General features: G+C 40.7%; 3 protein-coding genes across 6 annotated transcripts in view; 2 read left to right on the plus strand and 1 right to left on the minus strand.

Annotated features, from left to right (window-relative positions):
• Positions 1–4,021, minus strand: part of mthfd1l (methylenetetrahydrofolate dehydrogenase (NADP+ dependent) 1 like) — a 63,661-nt gene extending 59,640 nt beyond the window's left edge. Inside the window, exons 1-5 of the mRNA XM_036549740.1 lie at positions 3,711–4,021; positions 2,115–2,199; positions 1,881–1,931; positions 1,698–1,751; positions 849–973 (exon numbers count right to left, since the gene is read on the minus strand). Coding sequence (XP_036405633.1) covers positions 849–973; positions 1,698–1,751; positions 1,881–1,931; positions 2,115–2,199; positions 3,711–3,949 — 554 coding nt within the window. The 5' untranslated portion in view covers positions 3,950–4,021. The remainder of the gene's footprint in view (positions 1–848; positions 974–1,697; positions 1,752–1,880; positions 1,932–2,114; positions 2,200–3,710) is intronic.
• A 3,195-nt stretch (positions 4,022–7,216) lies between these two features.
• Positions 7,217–10,353, plus strand: stx11b.1 (syntaxin 11b, tandem duplicate 1). Of its 4 annotated transcripts, none has more exons than XM_036549251.1 (4): positions 7,217–7,406; positions 7,675–7,700; positions 7,829–7,988; positions 8,617–10,353. In XM_036549251.1, exon 4 carries the CDS (start codon positions 8,619–8,621, stop codon positions 9,510–9,512), a length of 894 nt encoding a protein of 297 aa, XP_036405144.1. In that variant the 5' UTR covers positions 7,217–7,406; positions 7,675–7,700; positions 7,829–7,988; positions 8,617–8,618; the 3' UTR covers positions 9,513–10,353. The 4 variants fall into 4 exon arrangements, with proteins under 4 accessions (XP_036405144.1, XP_036405143.1, XP_036405142.1 ...); XM_036549250.1 differs by having other exon boundaries at positions 7,951–7,988; XM_036549249.1 differs by having other exon boundaries at positions 7,675–7,988.
• A 4,044-nt stretch (positions 10,354–14,397) lies between these two features.
• Positions 14,398–15,276, plus strand: LOC118792403 (syntaxin-11-like). Its single transcript, XM_036550243.1, has one exon. It carries the CDS (start codon positions 14,398–14,400, stop codon positions 15,274–15,276), a length of 879 nt encoding a protein of 292 aa, XP_036406136.1.
• Positions 15,277–16,495: the final 1,219 nt, after the last annotated feature.

Here is a 16,495-nt window from a genome sequence, read left to right on the forward strand (position 1 = left end):
CGCGTGAGCATTCGCACGTGCACAGACACAGACACAGACACAGTCACAGTCACAGTCACAGAAGACACAGACACAGGGCAAAACAACCATTTAATGTCAGGAGAATTTACTTACCCAAACGATGGCATCTCAGAAATGCCCCATTTCCCCACTGTGGACATTACCTACATCACCACATTTTTTAAACCCATTTTCTCACTAGTGTGCCCTTAATTTCCAGCAGCCAACTCTCATTTTGCCTTAATTACACACTGGTTGCAGATGCTTTTCAGTCATGGCAGTGCTGCCGTAAAGAACCGAGACAGTTTTCAGAAATCTTTAAAGGAAAGTATTCTTTTTCAACTGCCTTTGTGATTAGACTATAAAATGTAAAATTTTAATTTCTGCTTGACCAAAGACATGAGTTGCAGCTTACGCAATAACTACTACAGATTTTAGAACAGTGCATAGAGAAATCTTTCATATTTTTTTCCACAACAGGGGTTTTACTTACACACTACATCTAACACATAGTTCACTTGTAAAATGAGCAACTGGTCGGTTAAAAAAAACGCTCAATCTAGCGTTGTGACAAATGATAATATTTTTGTTCAAAATAACACACTTAGATTTGCGGGTGTGGTAAGATTCATCTTGAGCGCTACTCTCTTGATAAGACATGAAGGCAGGTGAGACTCTCCAGTGTTATTCTACCACAGAGACACTGTCTCTGGGTCTGGTCTTCTCATAGTGCCACCTTGTGTGTCTTTCTGTATCACCCAGAATAAAAGGGGATTTAAATTGTCTTCATGGTTTTCAGCTGAGGAAATAACGTGTTCAGTGATAAGCATTCGGGGTTCAGCACTCACCCGTCCACATCCTTCTCCGGTTTCAGAGTGTTCAGCACTCTGCTGGTGAGGGAGGCCCGCGGGAGGTGCAGGACCACACCGTGCACTTTGTCGTCTTCGTTCAGCTTCAGAACCTCCTCAATTATCTATTTTAATCACAAAGGTCAAAGTTCAAACGTGCATTACACTCCATACACACGCATTGTAAAGTGAAGTGGTGATTTTATTTTATTTACCACCCAGAGGATGTGAATGGAGGTCTCATGGTCTGCCTTATCCAGTATCATACTCCAGGGCTTTTATGCTTTCATCACAGATAGCACACCTTATTGCACTAAAAACTTTAGCAAATGAGAAACGGGATACCCATGCAGTGAACTCTGAACCAGGGGTGTTAACAGAAACGACCTTCTGCAGTTTTGTGTGTCTTAATATGTGATCCTTGGCACTTGTGATGAAAATAGCGCCATCTGCTGACTCTGAATGGGAAGTATGTGAAAGGTCATTGTTCAAGGCAGCTGAGAGCGAGTGAACCCAGTGAACCCCCATAGGCATGAGAGATGGGAACCAGAGGCATACCAGAGGCCTTCCGAGGCCAGCACAGTATATCAGGCTGTCAGGAGCGGAATTTCCGTATAGTAACGACCAAAGCAAAAATGTGAACACTCTCTCTGCCAGGAAGACACCCAAAGCGTGTTTCCACTAATGAGGTTTCTAACCTGCTTTGTGCTGACAGCTGCCAAGCTGCCAGGCTTATGTGAAGTACTTGCAGGACAGCATTTTATACTACAAAGAGAGGGAGAGAGCCTGAAATAAATTCAAATGGGTTAGTGGTGTATAATAATATTTGTTATATGCTCTTGATTTTACCTCATCTTCCGTGCATTCCCTTGGCAAACTGATCTGGATGACATTCAACCCAATCTGTGAAAACAGGTACAGACAGTTTGCTAAATGAACTATAATACACTGATAACAAGTTACCACTTCATGAAAGGCAAATAACTTCCAGAGAGTCACATCAAGTCATTGGTAGGTTATGGACAAACACACCTTCCCAGCCATCTTCTTGTTCATCTCCAGCAGAGTGTCATCTTCACCAGCCTGTGGGATGAGAAATTAGTGACTCTCAAAGGAACACACAATAGGTGATATAATGATTCTGGTTTATCCAAGCCCCAGATCTGGAGGGGCAGAACAGTATATTCACATATCCAACTACATATCTCCAAATATGTACAAATTAAATATTAATGCCTCTGGAGACCAAAAGACCCACTGTGTTACCTGAATGATGGCAAGGACAGGTTTGAGTGCAGGGTGGCTTTTCTGTAAGGATGCAATCTCTTCTTTGGACCTCTGGATAATATCTCTGTCAGAGAAGAATATCAAGTTTAATTCACCTGACTCCAAATGGATAGGCCATCTCTGGTGAAGATGTGAGTAAGAGGGGGGGAGTAGGGGACAGCCTACTTCAGGGAACCTCCAGATTACCATGCCTTGCTTGATTCACCCCAGCACCCATACCCACACAGGGAATGCTGAAGCAAGACACGCATTCTCTCCAACAAAATCATTCCCTGAAGCCTTTTTAGGTAGCTGTATGCCATCACTTGTACCAAACTTTCTTATTTACCATTTGTAATTTGCATGGCATTTTCTAATGCTACATAAGTTATGATAGGTAAGCTCAGATAGGCCATCTGGCAAAAGAATGAATGCTGATAATAAGGAGGTAACATTCTGAGACACAAGCTTCTAAGTATATTGGATGCCTTACAGAGGAGTATTGAGACCATTTGGCAGAATGAAATTAAACACTGAATCCAGGGAAGTATACAAGACTCATTATATGAGTATTTATATATAGAGGAATGGAGAGTTAGGACCAGAAAACAAAAACAACATTAAAATTTTAAAAATGTAAATGTGCCACCATGCCTCATACTTCTGGATAGAACAACCATGTGCCCATGCAATGAGGCTGACATATCCAAAACCATCTTGGTTTACTGTTAGGCCCTATAAAAAAAACCCTTTGAAGTCTTTGAACACTCCTCCTGAAAAATCTACCACAACACCTATACACAATCAATGATAACCTAAACACATACCAGTTTAGTACAAGATTGTCGGAGGAAAAAGCAGAGGATTGCTTAGGCTCTTGTGAGAAAAATTAGACACTAGTCCATTCACGTGCCTGTGTTGGCAAAAGATGTTAACAAATGTAATTTGCTCCAGTCCTGTGGCCTGCAAGTGGTCTCTGTGTATGTGTGCCACGTTGCTACACCCTAGGGTAGAAAGGAGGGTTTACGGAAATGCTGCTGTACGGAGACAGTGTACCACACAGGACAGGATTCTTCATTCATTGATCCCTTCCGACAACACAGCAGTAGAATAGGATTTTAAATCACATAAATACAGCGTACTGCTGTCTCTCAAACAAATACCTGTACAAGTAGAACCACGCGCGCTCCCCTTACTGGAGTAAGAACAACGGAGTATTACATCAGCTGACTCCCCCTCTTCAAAATACTCGTCACACGTGGGTTCTTGACACGCTGCCAGATCATTAAGTAGCGGAAAAGCTCAATCTACAACACTCAATCTACGTCGTGAAAGTGATTTATGCGCTACACCAAAACTGAGAACGTGACTCCTCTTAAATGTAAGCATTAAAATCATAAAACACTGTCTTGGCTACCTTGTGTCGCTATCTTAAGTTACCTGAGTGAATACCTTTGCGGCACATCCACTAGCTTGCTAGCTAGCTAACACGCGAGCTAAGTTAAAGACAAGGAAATGGCTGGCTCTTTGTGCCGGCTGTTTGTAGTGAACACATCGTATCACTGCGAATAATAAGAACATGTTTGAATGGCTTACCTGACAGCAATTTCAGTTGCTGGACCAACGGTTTGATTACCATGTTTTCCAAACTTGATCGCCGCTCCCACAGAGCCACTGCCGGTGCTGGAACTACCATCGCGGACAAATAGCCGGCTGCTGCTTACCGGCACCGATCTTCCTTCTGAGCCAAAAACCTTGATACTGGTCCTTGACCGGCTCACTGATGCAGTGGGGAAACCACGGCAGGCATTACGAAGTGCGGCAGATAGTCTCATTATTTAGAAGAAATACTGGCGGTGACCTAGCGTTTCAAAAGAGAACCCTGGTTTGAGATGCATCTACACCCACAGGACTGTGTTCGGAGATAATGACTCAAATCGCGGGAGCGAGCAAGCGTGCACACGTGCTATTCAGCACACTCTCGTTTCCCTTTGGCTGTTTGGTTTATTTCCAACTTTTTTGTGCCAGCCGCTCTCGTACACATTTTCACTTACAGATGAATAACACATTTGATTGTCATCTGTCGTAGCTGTAACAACTTTATAAGTCCCAACTGTTATAATTACACATGACACCACTAACAAGCTCAAGGGTTCCAATGTCATAGTTTTACCAGTTTTTTGAGGAATGGTTACATTTGAATACAGTAAAATGAAACAAGGAACGGAAAAAACATTCAAGAACACATCTCTTGTCCCTTTAATATTGAAGTTGTATGTAAACCGGTAGAGGATAGGCTTGTCTTCTTCATGTAATGTTATTAAATGTGTTGTACAGACCTAAATACATGGGAAATAAATTGAACAATGCACTAGATAAAGGCAGTACTTAAACTTGTCATGAGGAGGTGATTTTGAAGAGAAGATTATTAATTGACTGTCCGGGTCTTAGTTTTAATAAACAAGTGGATGAGCAGTAGTTTAATGATATCAAGGGGAAAAACATAAAATGACAAATGAAATTTACATGATATTATACACAATATATTATGTACATAATATTCTTCAAATAAACTCAAAATGTATCTTTAACAGCATATATTAAATTGTAGGCTAAATCAATGAATAATACCAAAAGCTAATGATTTATTAGTGTTTTACTTTCAATGCAACAACCTACAGCTGTAGGGTAAAAAAACCCATTTGAAACATCATCATCACTATGGTCTGTAAGAAAACCCAAAACACACAGACAAATGAGTTGCATTCTTGAGGCTGTTTTACAGGTTAGGACCAGACCTGTGCCAGCATATCTTCATAAGGGGTTCTAGTGAGACTCCTGTAATGCCATCCAACCTTATCAGAATGATGAACTAACAGAGAGGGAAAGGTTCATGGATCTTACTCATAGCGAAAATCTGAAAGTCACAGCAAAAACTATGGCCTGCTACAACTCCATGTTAAAGAAAGAAGGAATGGCTTCATTCATTGGACTGCCTTATCCAATCTTAGTGTGGTCACATTCAGATCATGCGCTCACTCTCATCTGCCACTCACTAATTGAACTTTATTCATTGAAGGAAGCGAGGGCTTTCACGTTTTAATTTAACCTGATATCCAAGCACATGACTGAATCGAAATAAAATTATACTAAGCTTCAAAAGATATACAAATCACGATGCAACACAAGTTCAAGTGACTCCTTAGTGCAGTGAAGTGCATCCTTAAATTATAATGCAAATAAATGCACATTAACTATACATACATTGCCTCATGAAATCCATTATCAGAGGTCATCGTTGTATTGTTGTTTTGTGATTCTGATATGTCACTGTATATCTGTAATGTGTCTGTAAATAGACACTGCAGTTTTTCTACTTCCATGACAAAGACAGCTTGTAGTTGCTGGTAGCTTGTCTTTTGTGCCCTCTTGTGGTACTTGTTAGTAATACAAGTATCGTCACGTTAAAAAACCATAAATATTGTAATCGAGGAGTAACATAAAAGTAATCATTAAATCTATATCAGCTAAAAATCACAAAAAAAAAAAAAAACAGTGTGAATGCCTATGGAGATGGTGCAACATGTTATTTTACATTCATCTTGCAATCCACCTAATCTCTCTCAAGACCGACAGGTCTTGACCCACAGTAGCCCATGGTCTAAAATAAGCCAACACTGAAATGGTTTGATCAATCTTTTGTCATTCATGAACCTTAGAGGAAACGGTCCTACTTAAAAGAGAAAGCACAAGTTCCTCATTTCAGGCATCCAGACAGGAGACAACCTAAGTTATTTGCAAAATCCATGTGTACAGTTTTTCTTCCTGGCATTTCACATCTCAGCCAAATGATTTGGTTTATCTTTTTTCTTGCAGACACTGATACCTTCCAACATTGTCTGACAGGAAGTATTTCAGGGTTTAAGAATGAGAACATTCCACATTCCAAGCTTTTCAAACCTCAAACAAGTTTCAGACCACATTTCACCTATTGCCTCAGTTGTTGTTTTTCCACATTCCTTGTGCTCACTTCTTTAAACGGTCATTTTTATAGCTTCAAAAAAAAAAAAAATCTGTGATGCACTAATAACCTGAACAATAATTCAGATTTTTGTATTCAGTTGTTGATTGCCTTCATCTGGATGATTGAAAGCATTGTTGAACTATGATTTTGTGCTGAAATATGTGCTTTGTCATTTTACTTAAGTAATCAAGCCATCCAAGCCAACTTTCTATCTTTTCCTTTCACTCGTGACTCAGTTGATCATGTGGTTTGCCGGCATTTATATTTAACACAGTGTGTTAATACAGTTATTGGGACAATTTCAGTTTACATTACCCTGAGCTTTCTCTGTTGAATGTATTTCTGAAACAGAAACATTCATTTCATGTTTTGTTCTTTCTCAACCGAGAAAGAGAAATTATTAAATGAAGAAAGCTGAAATAGGGATGGTTGTCCTATGGGCAGGCTCGGCGCCAGGAGAAAATAAGGGGCTCAATTGCAATCCACGGGGGTGTACAAAATGTCATAAATACTATGTAGACATCGGGATATAAGGAGAAAAATGGGAATGCACTGAGGTCCGTCTGGGGTTCCAATACACAACTAAGTATCCCCATAGCGCCTGGCCTGCCTATGGGTGTAACAAATTAAACGTATAAATAAATATACATACGTATAAATACAAATACAAACAACGTATCAATAAATGCCCGATTAATATATAGAGTAACAGAGACCAAATTGATGCCCGTATAATTCTTGACTAATCCAATGATCTTAAGTGAACTACTTCAGCTGCTTTGCAATACTTTGGTCTTCGGTGCACCTTGTGAATAAGTTGTTCAGCATATGTACAGGCATACGTACACATAGCTGCATGGGTTTATTTTTTCCAAGTCCTCCACTTAAGCGTGCAATTTATTATATATTGTCGAGCAAGACGTACATAACGCCCTCCTCGGACATAGCATTGTCGCGCAAAACGAGTGGATGTCAAAAGAAAGTTATCGTACACAGTACTATCGTGACGCAGAGTTTTCTTGTGGCTCCTCGTGAGGTGTGCCCAAACCACCTCAACTTCATTCCAGGGTGACGATGTTGACAGGGAGGGCAATGGCTCACATCTAAACATAGTCCTTCTTTTCCGTGATGAGGACGTGCTTTTGATTCTATCTTCACCTGCCGAGCACATCGCTCTGCAGTCACACGGAAGAAAGTACCGAAGGATGGCAGCAGACAACAGACATCTGGTTTTAAAGGAAAGCTGGTGATTATATTTGACAAATAAGGTACTGTTTCGTACTTCGTTCACGTATAGATCTCCTTGAATATAGTTTTGCAGTTAATGTTTATCCAGAAACAACTGTGGAAAGCATCGGTGGAGTTTAAGATCAGTTGGATCTTAAGCTTCATAGTGCACAAATTATTTGTGAAAATATGGAGTGTGTGTGATTACTCGGATTTAAATAATCGCGTGAATGAAAAAGAATTCGCTAATATGCGCTGACTGTACTGTCTAAAAATATTTACAACAACGGATGTTTTTCTTTTGTGTAGGGTTTTTATGGGACAGCAACGAGAAGGTATGTGTTCACCTTTAATGAACTAAAACGACATAACGCCATCCTTTCTCATGATTGCTAGACAACAGAATATATCATTCGAGAGGAAACGCCTGAATATAACTTTGATTTGTTTTGTACTTTGTGAGTAATGGGGAATCAAGAAATCCACTATTAAACCAGCCATGCAAACTTGTTTGCCGACACACAACCGACAGACAATTTAGCTCAGAACAAGTCAAACTTGAAGGGAGTCTGTTCCTTTTGCCAGGTCATCAGGAAATGTTAGCAGCTTGTGTCGCCAAACAGGTATGAGAGCCACAGAATTGTTTTATCCTACTTGTTTTTAATGATTGAATACGCATTTAATTGCTAAAAACTAGTGTCATGTGAAATATTTGTATTTATCACATAGGATATTTAGGAACATTCTGTAATCGGTCTGGAGTAATGATGCTGTGCTGTGTGCAGCTGCTGCCTGGGTATAGTTTGAGCCTGTAATCAGTGAGCATTTATCTTTCAACCTGACTCATACTTACATGCAATTTTTACTTTTATTCTTTGTAAACATGTTAATGATTTCGTCAGTGAACAAAATAAATGAAAACAGATGTTTGTGTAAAAGTTACAGTGGCTTTTATGTGTCAGTCTAAGACTTTTCTTTTTGTTTGTTAGTCTAGTTAAGTCAGCAGGGCAGCCTCTACTCTCAGGGTGGAGTGTCAGCCTTAGACACACATACAGGCAATGAATACAGTTTATCCTGTTGCTGTGAGCTCCTGGTCACAGTGGTCAGATAACACCTCTGGTTTTAAACCAGAGCCATGGCGCCTAGCCTGTGCTTGAGACACATTCCTTTGCTGTCTGAGCAACTTGGGAGATCCATTGAGCACAAATGTTGATTGAATCCAGGGTATCTGATTGCCTTTCTCCATTTCAGACATGAGGGACCGCCTGAGCCACCTGAAGGAGGTGTCCACTAGGGTGGGTGTGCCGAATGGGGTGGAGGAGACCTCGTCTACATCTGACTCGTTTAGCAATGTGGACTTGGAGGACCTCCAGCAGCAGGCTGTGGTGTTTGACAATGACGGGTCTCTGGACAAAGTGTTTGAAGAGGCCCAGGACATACGGAGAGAGATCCAGCTGATCCGGCTGGACGTCAAGAAGCTGAAGGAGCAGAACTCCCGCATGCTGAACGAGGGCAACGTGAATACCATCAAGAGGGACTCTAACGCCATTGCCAAGGATATCAAGAGTCGCGGGGAGGGCGTGCTGACGCGCCTCCACAAGATGGACGCTCGCGGCAAAGAGCTGGAGGACAAGTACGGCCCCAACTCAGCCGTGGTCCGCATCGCCAGGACCCAGTACATGTGCCTGAGCAACAACTTCCGGGACGTCATGTTCGACTACAACGAGACGGAGATGAGCCACCGGGAGACCTGCAAGATGCACCTCCAGAGGCAGCTGGAGATCGTGGGCAGGGACGTCACCGGGGAAGAAATCGAGGAGATGATCGAGAGCGGCAACTGGAACGTGTTCAACGAGAACATACTGACGGAGGGCAAGACCTCCCGCTCCGCGTTCGACCAGATCGAAAGCCGCCACAGGGACCTGGTGGAGCTGGAGAGCCGCATCCAGAGCATCCACGAGCTCTTTCTGGATGTTGCCATGCTGGTGGAGGAACAGGGGCCAATGATGAACACCATCCAAGCCAATATCCACAACACAGATGTAGCCATTGGGGAGGCTATGATCAAACTCAACACAGCTAAGAGATACGATAAGAACAACCCCTTCAAGAAGATGTTTTGTGGCTGTTTCCCCTGCTACAAATGAACAGATGTTGCAGTGGAGACATTACTAGAAGCCTCCTTGAAGTAAAAACAGTCTCAGCAAAAGCAAAGCTTTTACATGCTATTTAAAGAAGCAATTTACGAAGAGACCATGCCCATGTTCAGAAAGAGTAGTTTTAAATTTTAAGCCGTCTGTCCTTCGCCTGAGAAACCAAAGTACATAGTTATGATGAAAAAATGACATACTGTAGCTACATTTGTCATGTAAACATTCCAATTGCATAATCACTTGTATGCTTTGATTACTTTACATTAATCTCTGGTATATGTTACAGTCTGGAAACAACAAAATTATGGTATCACACTCTAATCACACTATTATCACCCTCAGTCCACAGAGGTGATTACTATACCTTCAATATGAATCCCACAGAGGATAACTTAGACTTCAGCTGTGCCACCCCTTTCCTTTGGAATATCCATTCAAAACCTGTCCCAAATTAAAATGTAAGGCACACCTATTTTCATGGGCATTCATCCAACTCACAGTATGTATGTTGTTTCTGTTATGATATTCTTCACAGTTTTATCTCACTTTACTATTGTTCTCAACTTACACATGTTTAAGTCAACTGTCTGCCCAAGTGTATTTATGAGTAATTGTGCCCTGCCTTGTAGAAAAGGGAGAATAAATTAAACGAATGAATCAATCTGTCAGTGTCACAGAACAACATAACCAAGTAGGATGTGTGGTCACAGTGCAAAGCATGCGAGGTCAAAAGAATCAGGGTGTTTTTGTTATCATTTGCAGAATGTCCACAGGGTACGTCACATGAATCAGCAAATCCAGCCAGGTCCTGAAATAAACTAAATAATTATAATTCCCTACCAGATTGGTTTGGACATTTCTTGTCTCACCTTTTGCCATGTGTTAGTTTATCATAAAAATGTGAATTATGGGTATACTAAAGATTAAGGAATTCATACTGTAGGAGATATTGCAGTTTGTTCATTTCGTTAGTTCTCTTCATGACATGTAAAATCAGAACCAGCCAGTTCTTCATACACATGCACATATGCATCTTTGGAGTAACATCCAGAATTGTTATCAAAATTTCCAAGAGAGGTCTACATTAGGGTGGAAACATACAGTAGTTCCTCCATATACTTAATTATAATTATTGTTTTATGATCTGTGAAGAAGGTGTCATGACCATTCTGCAATTGCAGATTTACAGCATATTATGGAAAATGTTCATTCACTCACTTACGTTCATTCACTTACACTCACTTTTGTGATTGACTTCAGACTTCCTCATATGCAGTTTGATCCAAGAAGCCAGTAGGGTGCAGGGTTGCTTCTTTGCTTTCAAAATCCCAAACCAACATAACATCATTTGGCAGAAAAAAGCCAAGGTCATGACTGTATAAAGAAAATATAAAAGCCAACCTCTCAAATGATTTGCTCTAGAAAATGAATATCAGCTGAAGGCTGTATAGCAAGTGTGTGTCTTACGCTTATTGTCATGTATTTGGGAAAATGCACAGACATAAATATTTACAGACCAAAGTCTAATTCATTGGAACAAAAATCACTGCCCTTACTGGAGAATGTTCTTTTATTTCCTTAATGTAACAGGTACAACATGTCGTTAAATGTTTGCGTATGTGATGTTTTGTTCCTGGGATTCAATGAACGGCTGCTTCGACAGTTCAGATCCCTATGAGCCAAGAGAAATGTCTCCACTCAGGATGCTGTTTTAAAACGCACCTGGTGCAGGGCATTGTTTTTCGTAATCAATTAAATACCCTTCCTACGTTTAAAAGCAGTCGTTTACAATGCTAAATATATGCTTCGCCGTCGCACTAACCTTTACATACGGTATCATTATACTGTATCCATATGCAATGCATCGTATAAATGCTATATCCTATGGTGATATCTTGCACTAACTAAATGCAGGTGAAAATCAAAACCAGTGAATTTGGATTCACTATAGAACTAGTAGCCTACACCGAGAAGGCATACCAGTACTTTAAAAACAGAGACTATGATCCAATTTCATGTCGATCAAATTTCTTTGGTAACTTTAAAGGCTCAGGTTGACTGCTCGACTCATGCGGCAACATGTATGCTACGATTTCAGACGGTCGTCCGTGGGTTAGAGGATATTATCATCAAGGAATAAAAGAGAGGATATAGCGGTTGACGTTACTTTTATGAATGCTTGTGCGTATTAGTCCCGTGACGAAGATATTATCAAATTATACTAAGTTTGCTTGTGAGGCGGCATAAAAATGTTAATTGTCCTGCCACCATAGATTACCAATTTATCAACATTGGTGAGCTCCACCCACGATTTTCTAAGTAAGTAGCTGACTTCCTCCAGGGGACAGTATGACCGTTTATAGGAGCACAGAAAAATGAAAGGACGACTTCTATGTGTTTGGCGCATTGATGAAGTAGGATTCGTCAAATAAGGTATAGTATTCCTTCTAATCGACTTAACTGACTGGGCATTGTCTACATTTTTATACCTAGGAAAGCACAGAATAATTAAATATGCCGTGTTCTGTTATGATCAGTGCTAACTGCCGGCAGGTGATGTGCTTGTGTTTTCACCTGTACTTAACTGTGTAACGTTTTTAATTAGTTAAAAGTTCAGTGTTACATGGTTATTTATTTAGATGAAAAATCTTTGATGAATTCAAATGTATTTCTAAAGCCTTAGCTGATTTAATTTTTATAAGAAAATGTAATGTAATGTAAAATCAATTCGGGAACTCGATTAGATGTTTAACGTTACCTCTTTCTTTCTGCAGTCCAGGGCGTGCTTTTTCTTATACCATCTCCTTACTGTTCAAGGAAACTAAACGATAAATTTGCTTGTTAGATGAGCGTGTCTTTATTGTCCTTTATTGCAGTGTAAAAGTGTTAACATAAACCAATGTGGTGAGAGGTACGATCGGCCTCCCATGCCATTTTGGGTACCCGCTCACTTAATGCGGTCACTTAATGCGTCAGTCCAGGGTTGATGATTTCAGTGGTGTGTTCAAAATTTAGTACTGACAACAGAAAAAATGTTAGCCATGGTGTAAAACATATCTAAAACTAAGCTGTTGTGCAGGGAAAAAAAGATTAGCTAATCATCCTGAATTTTAATTCCCTGTTTGACCTCATATACAGGTATAATCAACAGTGAGATGATCTATCTGAATGTGGTTAGTCCTCCACTTACAAACCTTTAATTTTGATAAACATTAAGTGTATGTTCATAATCAACTCATATCCATCGAGCTCCAAGCTTTTTACTGAATAGGTTTCTGGCAGGCACTCACCATGTGTCTGACTGTGGGATAGATAGTGCAACTCAGGTAAGATTGTGTATAATTATAAAAGATGTTTTGATTTGTTTCCTGAACTCTTAATCTCTCTTAAATTACCAAGGAACCTCTATAGAAATTACATTGAACAGCAACATGGAAAAGGTTTTTCCCCCTGTAAGAACATTTCCTCTTCATAGTCTCTAGCAGGAAGAAATACAACTATTCCAATAAGAGGAAATAGGCTTCTTTAGTATTAATCACTACTTGTGGACTTTCTCATCATCCTTCTCAGGTATTCATTTATCATTTATCCATTAATAGTGCTTAAATTCAATGAAACACACCACAGACAGAGGTAAGATTATTTTATCTATATTGATGCAGGCACCTGAAAGGGCACCTCTCTGTCCATGGCGAGACAGGTGCTCAAGAAAGTCATGCATGCCACAGATCAGTTCCTAGTACATTTCAGATGATTAGATTTACCAACAGAACAGAACATATCTGTATATCAGTTCTCAGTGTCTAAGTCAGCCATCTATACCCATGATACAAGTTTTCTCCTGATTAATCAAACATACAGTATGTCTTCATACCACAGATATAATCCGCAGTGACAGTCATCTGTGCAGCTAGCTTTTGTCCTAAAATACAATAACGCGGGTTTTTAAGGGTAGATGGTGATTACACAGTGTTTCGTACTGAAAACAACTGTTCCTTATTTCTCAAGCAGAGCCCATAATAAACCTGTTGGACAGGTACTCCAGTCTGTACATTGGTGTTACAGACTGCTGTAGATGAAAGGAAGTCTGTCCACACCCTCTCCAGGATGTACTTGTGGTTGCTGGTTTAGGAGATAAATGCATTTAGTCTTAATTAAATGTGTGTAATGGTGGAAGCAGTTCGATCTTTACACTGGGTCGTCAATTGACTTTTGGCTAGAAGGATATACATTCAAACTGAGGATGGGATATATAACAGGACTTCCCTTGATCAAGGTGTAGTTACTTCAGTAAATATCCAGCTGTTTCAATAGATGACTCAAGTATACTGTTCTAAGTTTGGAAGAGTTGATTCACTGTATGTAGCCCATCCCACCTTTCTTATATTGGAACAAAATTGGCAAACATTCTAATATTGTTAAATTTACATTTTCCTGATATGGAACAATTTAATAAGGTGTGAGTACAGTTATAATTTCAAATATATTATTACTAAATCGTTTAAGGTGACAGGACAATGTTAGCATATATAATGTAGCAAATATAAGCATGCATAAAAGATGTCCATACAGTAGAAAAAAATAATTAAACCTTATGTGGGGCTTCCATTTAAAGTTTCATTCACCCTCTCTGCACAATATCATAAAACATGATAGCTGGCATGATGATGGCACAGTACCCGTTTTTAACAGAGCCAGTACTGCAACCGAACTTCAGGGCTGCAAAGTAGTTAGTTACAAATTTGTCTGACTGGCACCTGGGTTGGCCTTAAAATAAATTACTTGGGGAAACTCTTGAAGTTCACATTGTAAAAGGGCACCTGTTTTGTGAATCAATAGCATATAGTGAAAATGTGATTATGTCTCCATTTCAGGCAGGATGAAAGACAGGCTTAGTGATCTTCAGATGGTCACTAAGGACCCAGACGACGATGAGTACTTCTCTGAAGTGGATGAGAAAGAGCTCGATCATCAAGCTGTGGTGTTTGAGGAGAACTGCACCATGGACATGGTCTTCAAGGAGGCGCAATCCTTGCGGCAGGAGATCGCCCTCCTCAGAATGGATGTGAAGCGGCTGGGTGTGCAGAACAAGCGCTTCCTCACCTCCGTCCGCCGGATCAGCTCCATCAAGCGTGACGCCAGTGGCATTGCCCGCGACATCAGGGCACGGGGAGAAGGCATCTACAGCCGTCTGCAGAACCTGGAGGCCCAGAGAAAGGACCTAGAGGAGAAGCATGGCCGGAACTCTGCCCTGGTGCGTATAGTTCACTCCCAGTACGTCTCCGTCACCCACGCCTTCCACGACGCCATGTTTGAGTATAACCAGGCCGAGATGGCCCAGAGGGAGTACTGTAAGACCCGCATCCAGAGGCAGCTGGGAATTATGGGCCGCGAGATCACTGGCGACCAGATCGAGGAGATGATCGAAACGGGCAAGTGGAACCTTTTCTCTGAGAACTTGCAGACGGAGGGGAGGACATCACGCTCAGCCTTAGCTGAGATTGAGAACCGGCACAAGGAGCTCTTGGACCTGGAGGGCCGCATTCGGGAGATCCACGACCTGTTCCTGCAGATTGCCCTGCTGGTGGAGGAGCAGGGCAGCATGCTGGAGAACATTGAGGCCAATGTCTGCTCCACGCAGGACTACGTAGGGAAGGCCCGCTCCCACATTAAGAAGGCCACGAGATGTAAGAGAAAAAATCCTTGCAAGAAGATGCTTTGCTGCTGTTTCCCCTGCTTGAATCGTCCAGCTGAGTAAATAATCAGATAACAAGGGTGGAGTCAGAAGCTGTTACTGTTGCAGGATCATGGGATCTGGCTAAAGGAATGGCAAGAATCAAACATACAAGTTTGATTATGCAAGTAGTTATGTCATGTGGATTGGCTAGTTTTTCTGGAAGTATTTCAAGCTGAGTAACTTGGACGCTTGATTGATCATGCTTAAGAGGACTCAATGCAATTTCTTAGCCAGTTTCCATGCCGTCTTAGCATACCATCTTCTGCATATTGTTATTTGATACCATCTTCTGCATATTTTTCGACCATAAATTTTGACTGAATGCATAGGACATCAGATATCAAAGCAGGTGCTAAGGACAAGTGTGTGTGTGTGTGTCAAAAGGTCAAGCTACAGAGCCTTCCACACATGTAAGCCTGAGGAGTAGTGATGTGTCTCTTCAGCCTTAGAGGTCGATAACCAGTGTAGTGTGTGAGTACTAAGTACAAGTTTTACCATGCTTTTATATGGGGTCGTTTTTCATCAGTGCAGAAGTGCAGTGCAGTGCAAAAGCACTTAAACAACTGTATTCATGTGCCGTAATGAAACAGTGAATGAAATTTGATATGGTTATATACATTACATGTCCTAAAACTTTACAATATTAATATAAGAAGGTGAACTGTAAGGAAATACACCAAAAAAAGAATTCAGTGCATTCTGAATTGTTTATAACTGTGACCTTCTCTCAGTGACAGTGGGTTCTTATTTACTGTGAACTATAATGTAAAAAGTGATTTTTTTATGAAATGTTGAAACATCTACACTTTTCCCTCTCATTTTAATGTGCTATGTCTGTAATAAAATGATTTTTTAATGTATATTATTCTAGATGTTTTAATAGTGCAATCTGAAATCTGAGCTATGAAATATTCAGTGGGTAAATTCCAATGATTTTAGCGGGGGTTTCAATCTCAGGTTTAGACCCTTAGGCCAGCGTTTCCTAAACCTCTCTTGGAGGACCCCTTGTCCTGCTTGTTTTAGATCTCTCCCTGCTCCAACACAGATGATTCAAATGATCAACTCGTTATGAACTCCTGAAGCTGCTTAATAACAAACTGACGACAGAGACTGACGTAATAACTGTAGGCGGGGTGACGTAGGCAGTAACGAAATCGGAACACAAACTGGACACTTTGGAGACGCGTGTTAAACACGGGTGTAAACGGCGATGTGTCTCGGCTGTCCATTTGTGATCCGA

Source organism: Megalops cyprinoides, chromosome 17 (assembly GCF_013368585.1).
Source record: "Megalops cyprinoides isolate fMegCyp1 chromosome 17, fMegCyp1.pri, whole genome shotgun sequence".
Taxonomy (NCBI): Eukaryota; Metazoa; Chordata; class Actinopteri; order Elopiformes; family Megalopidae; genus Megalops; species Megalops cyprinoides.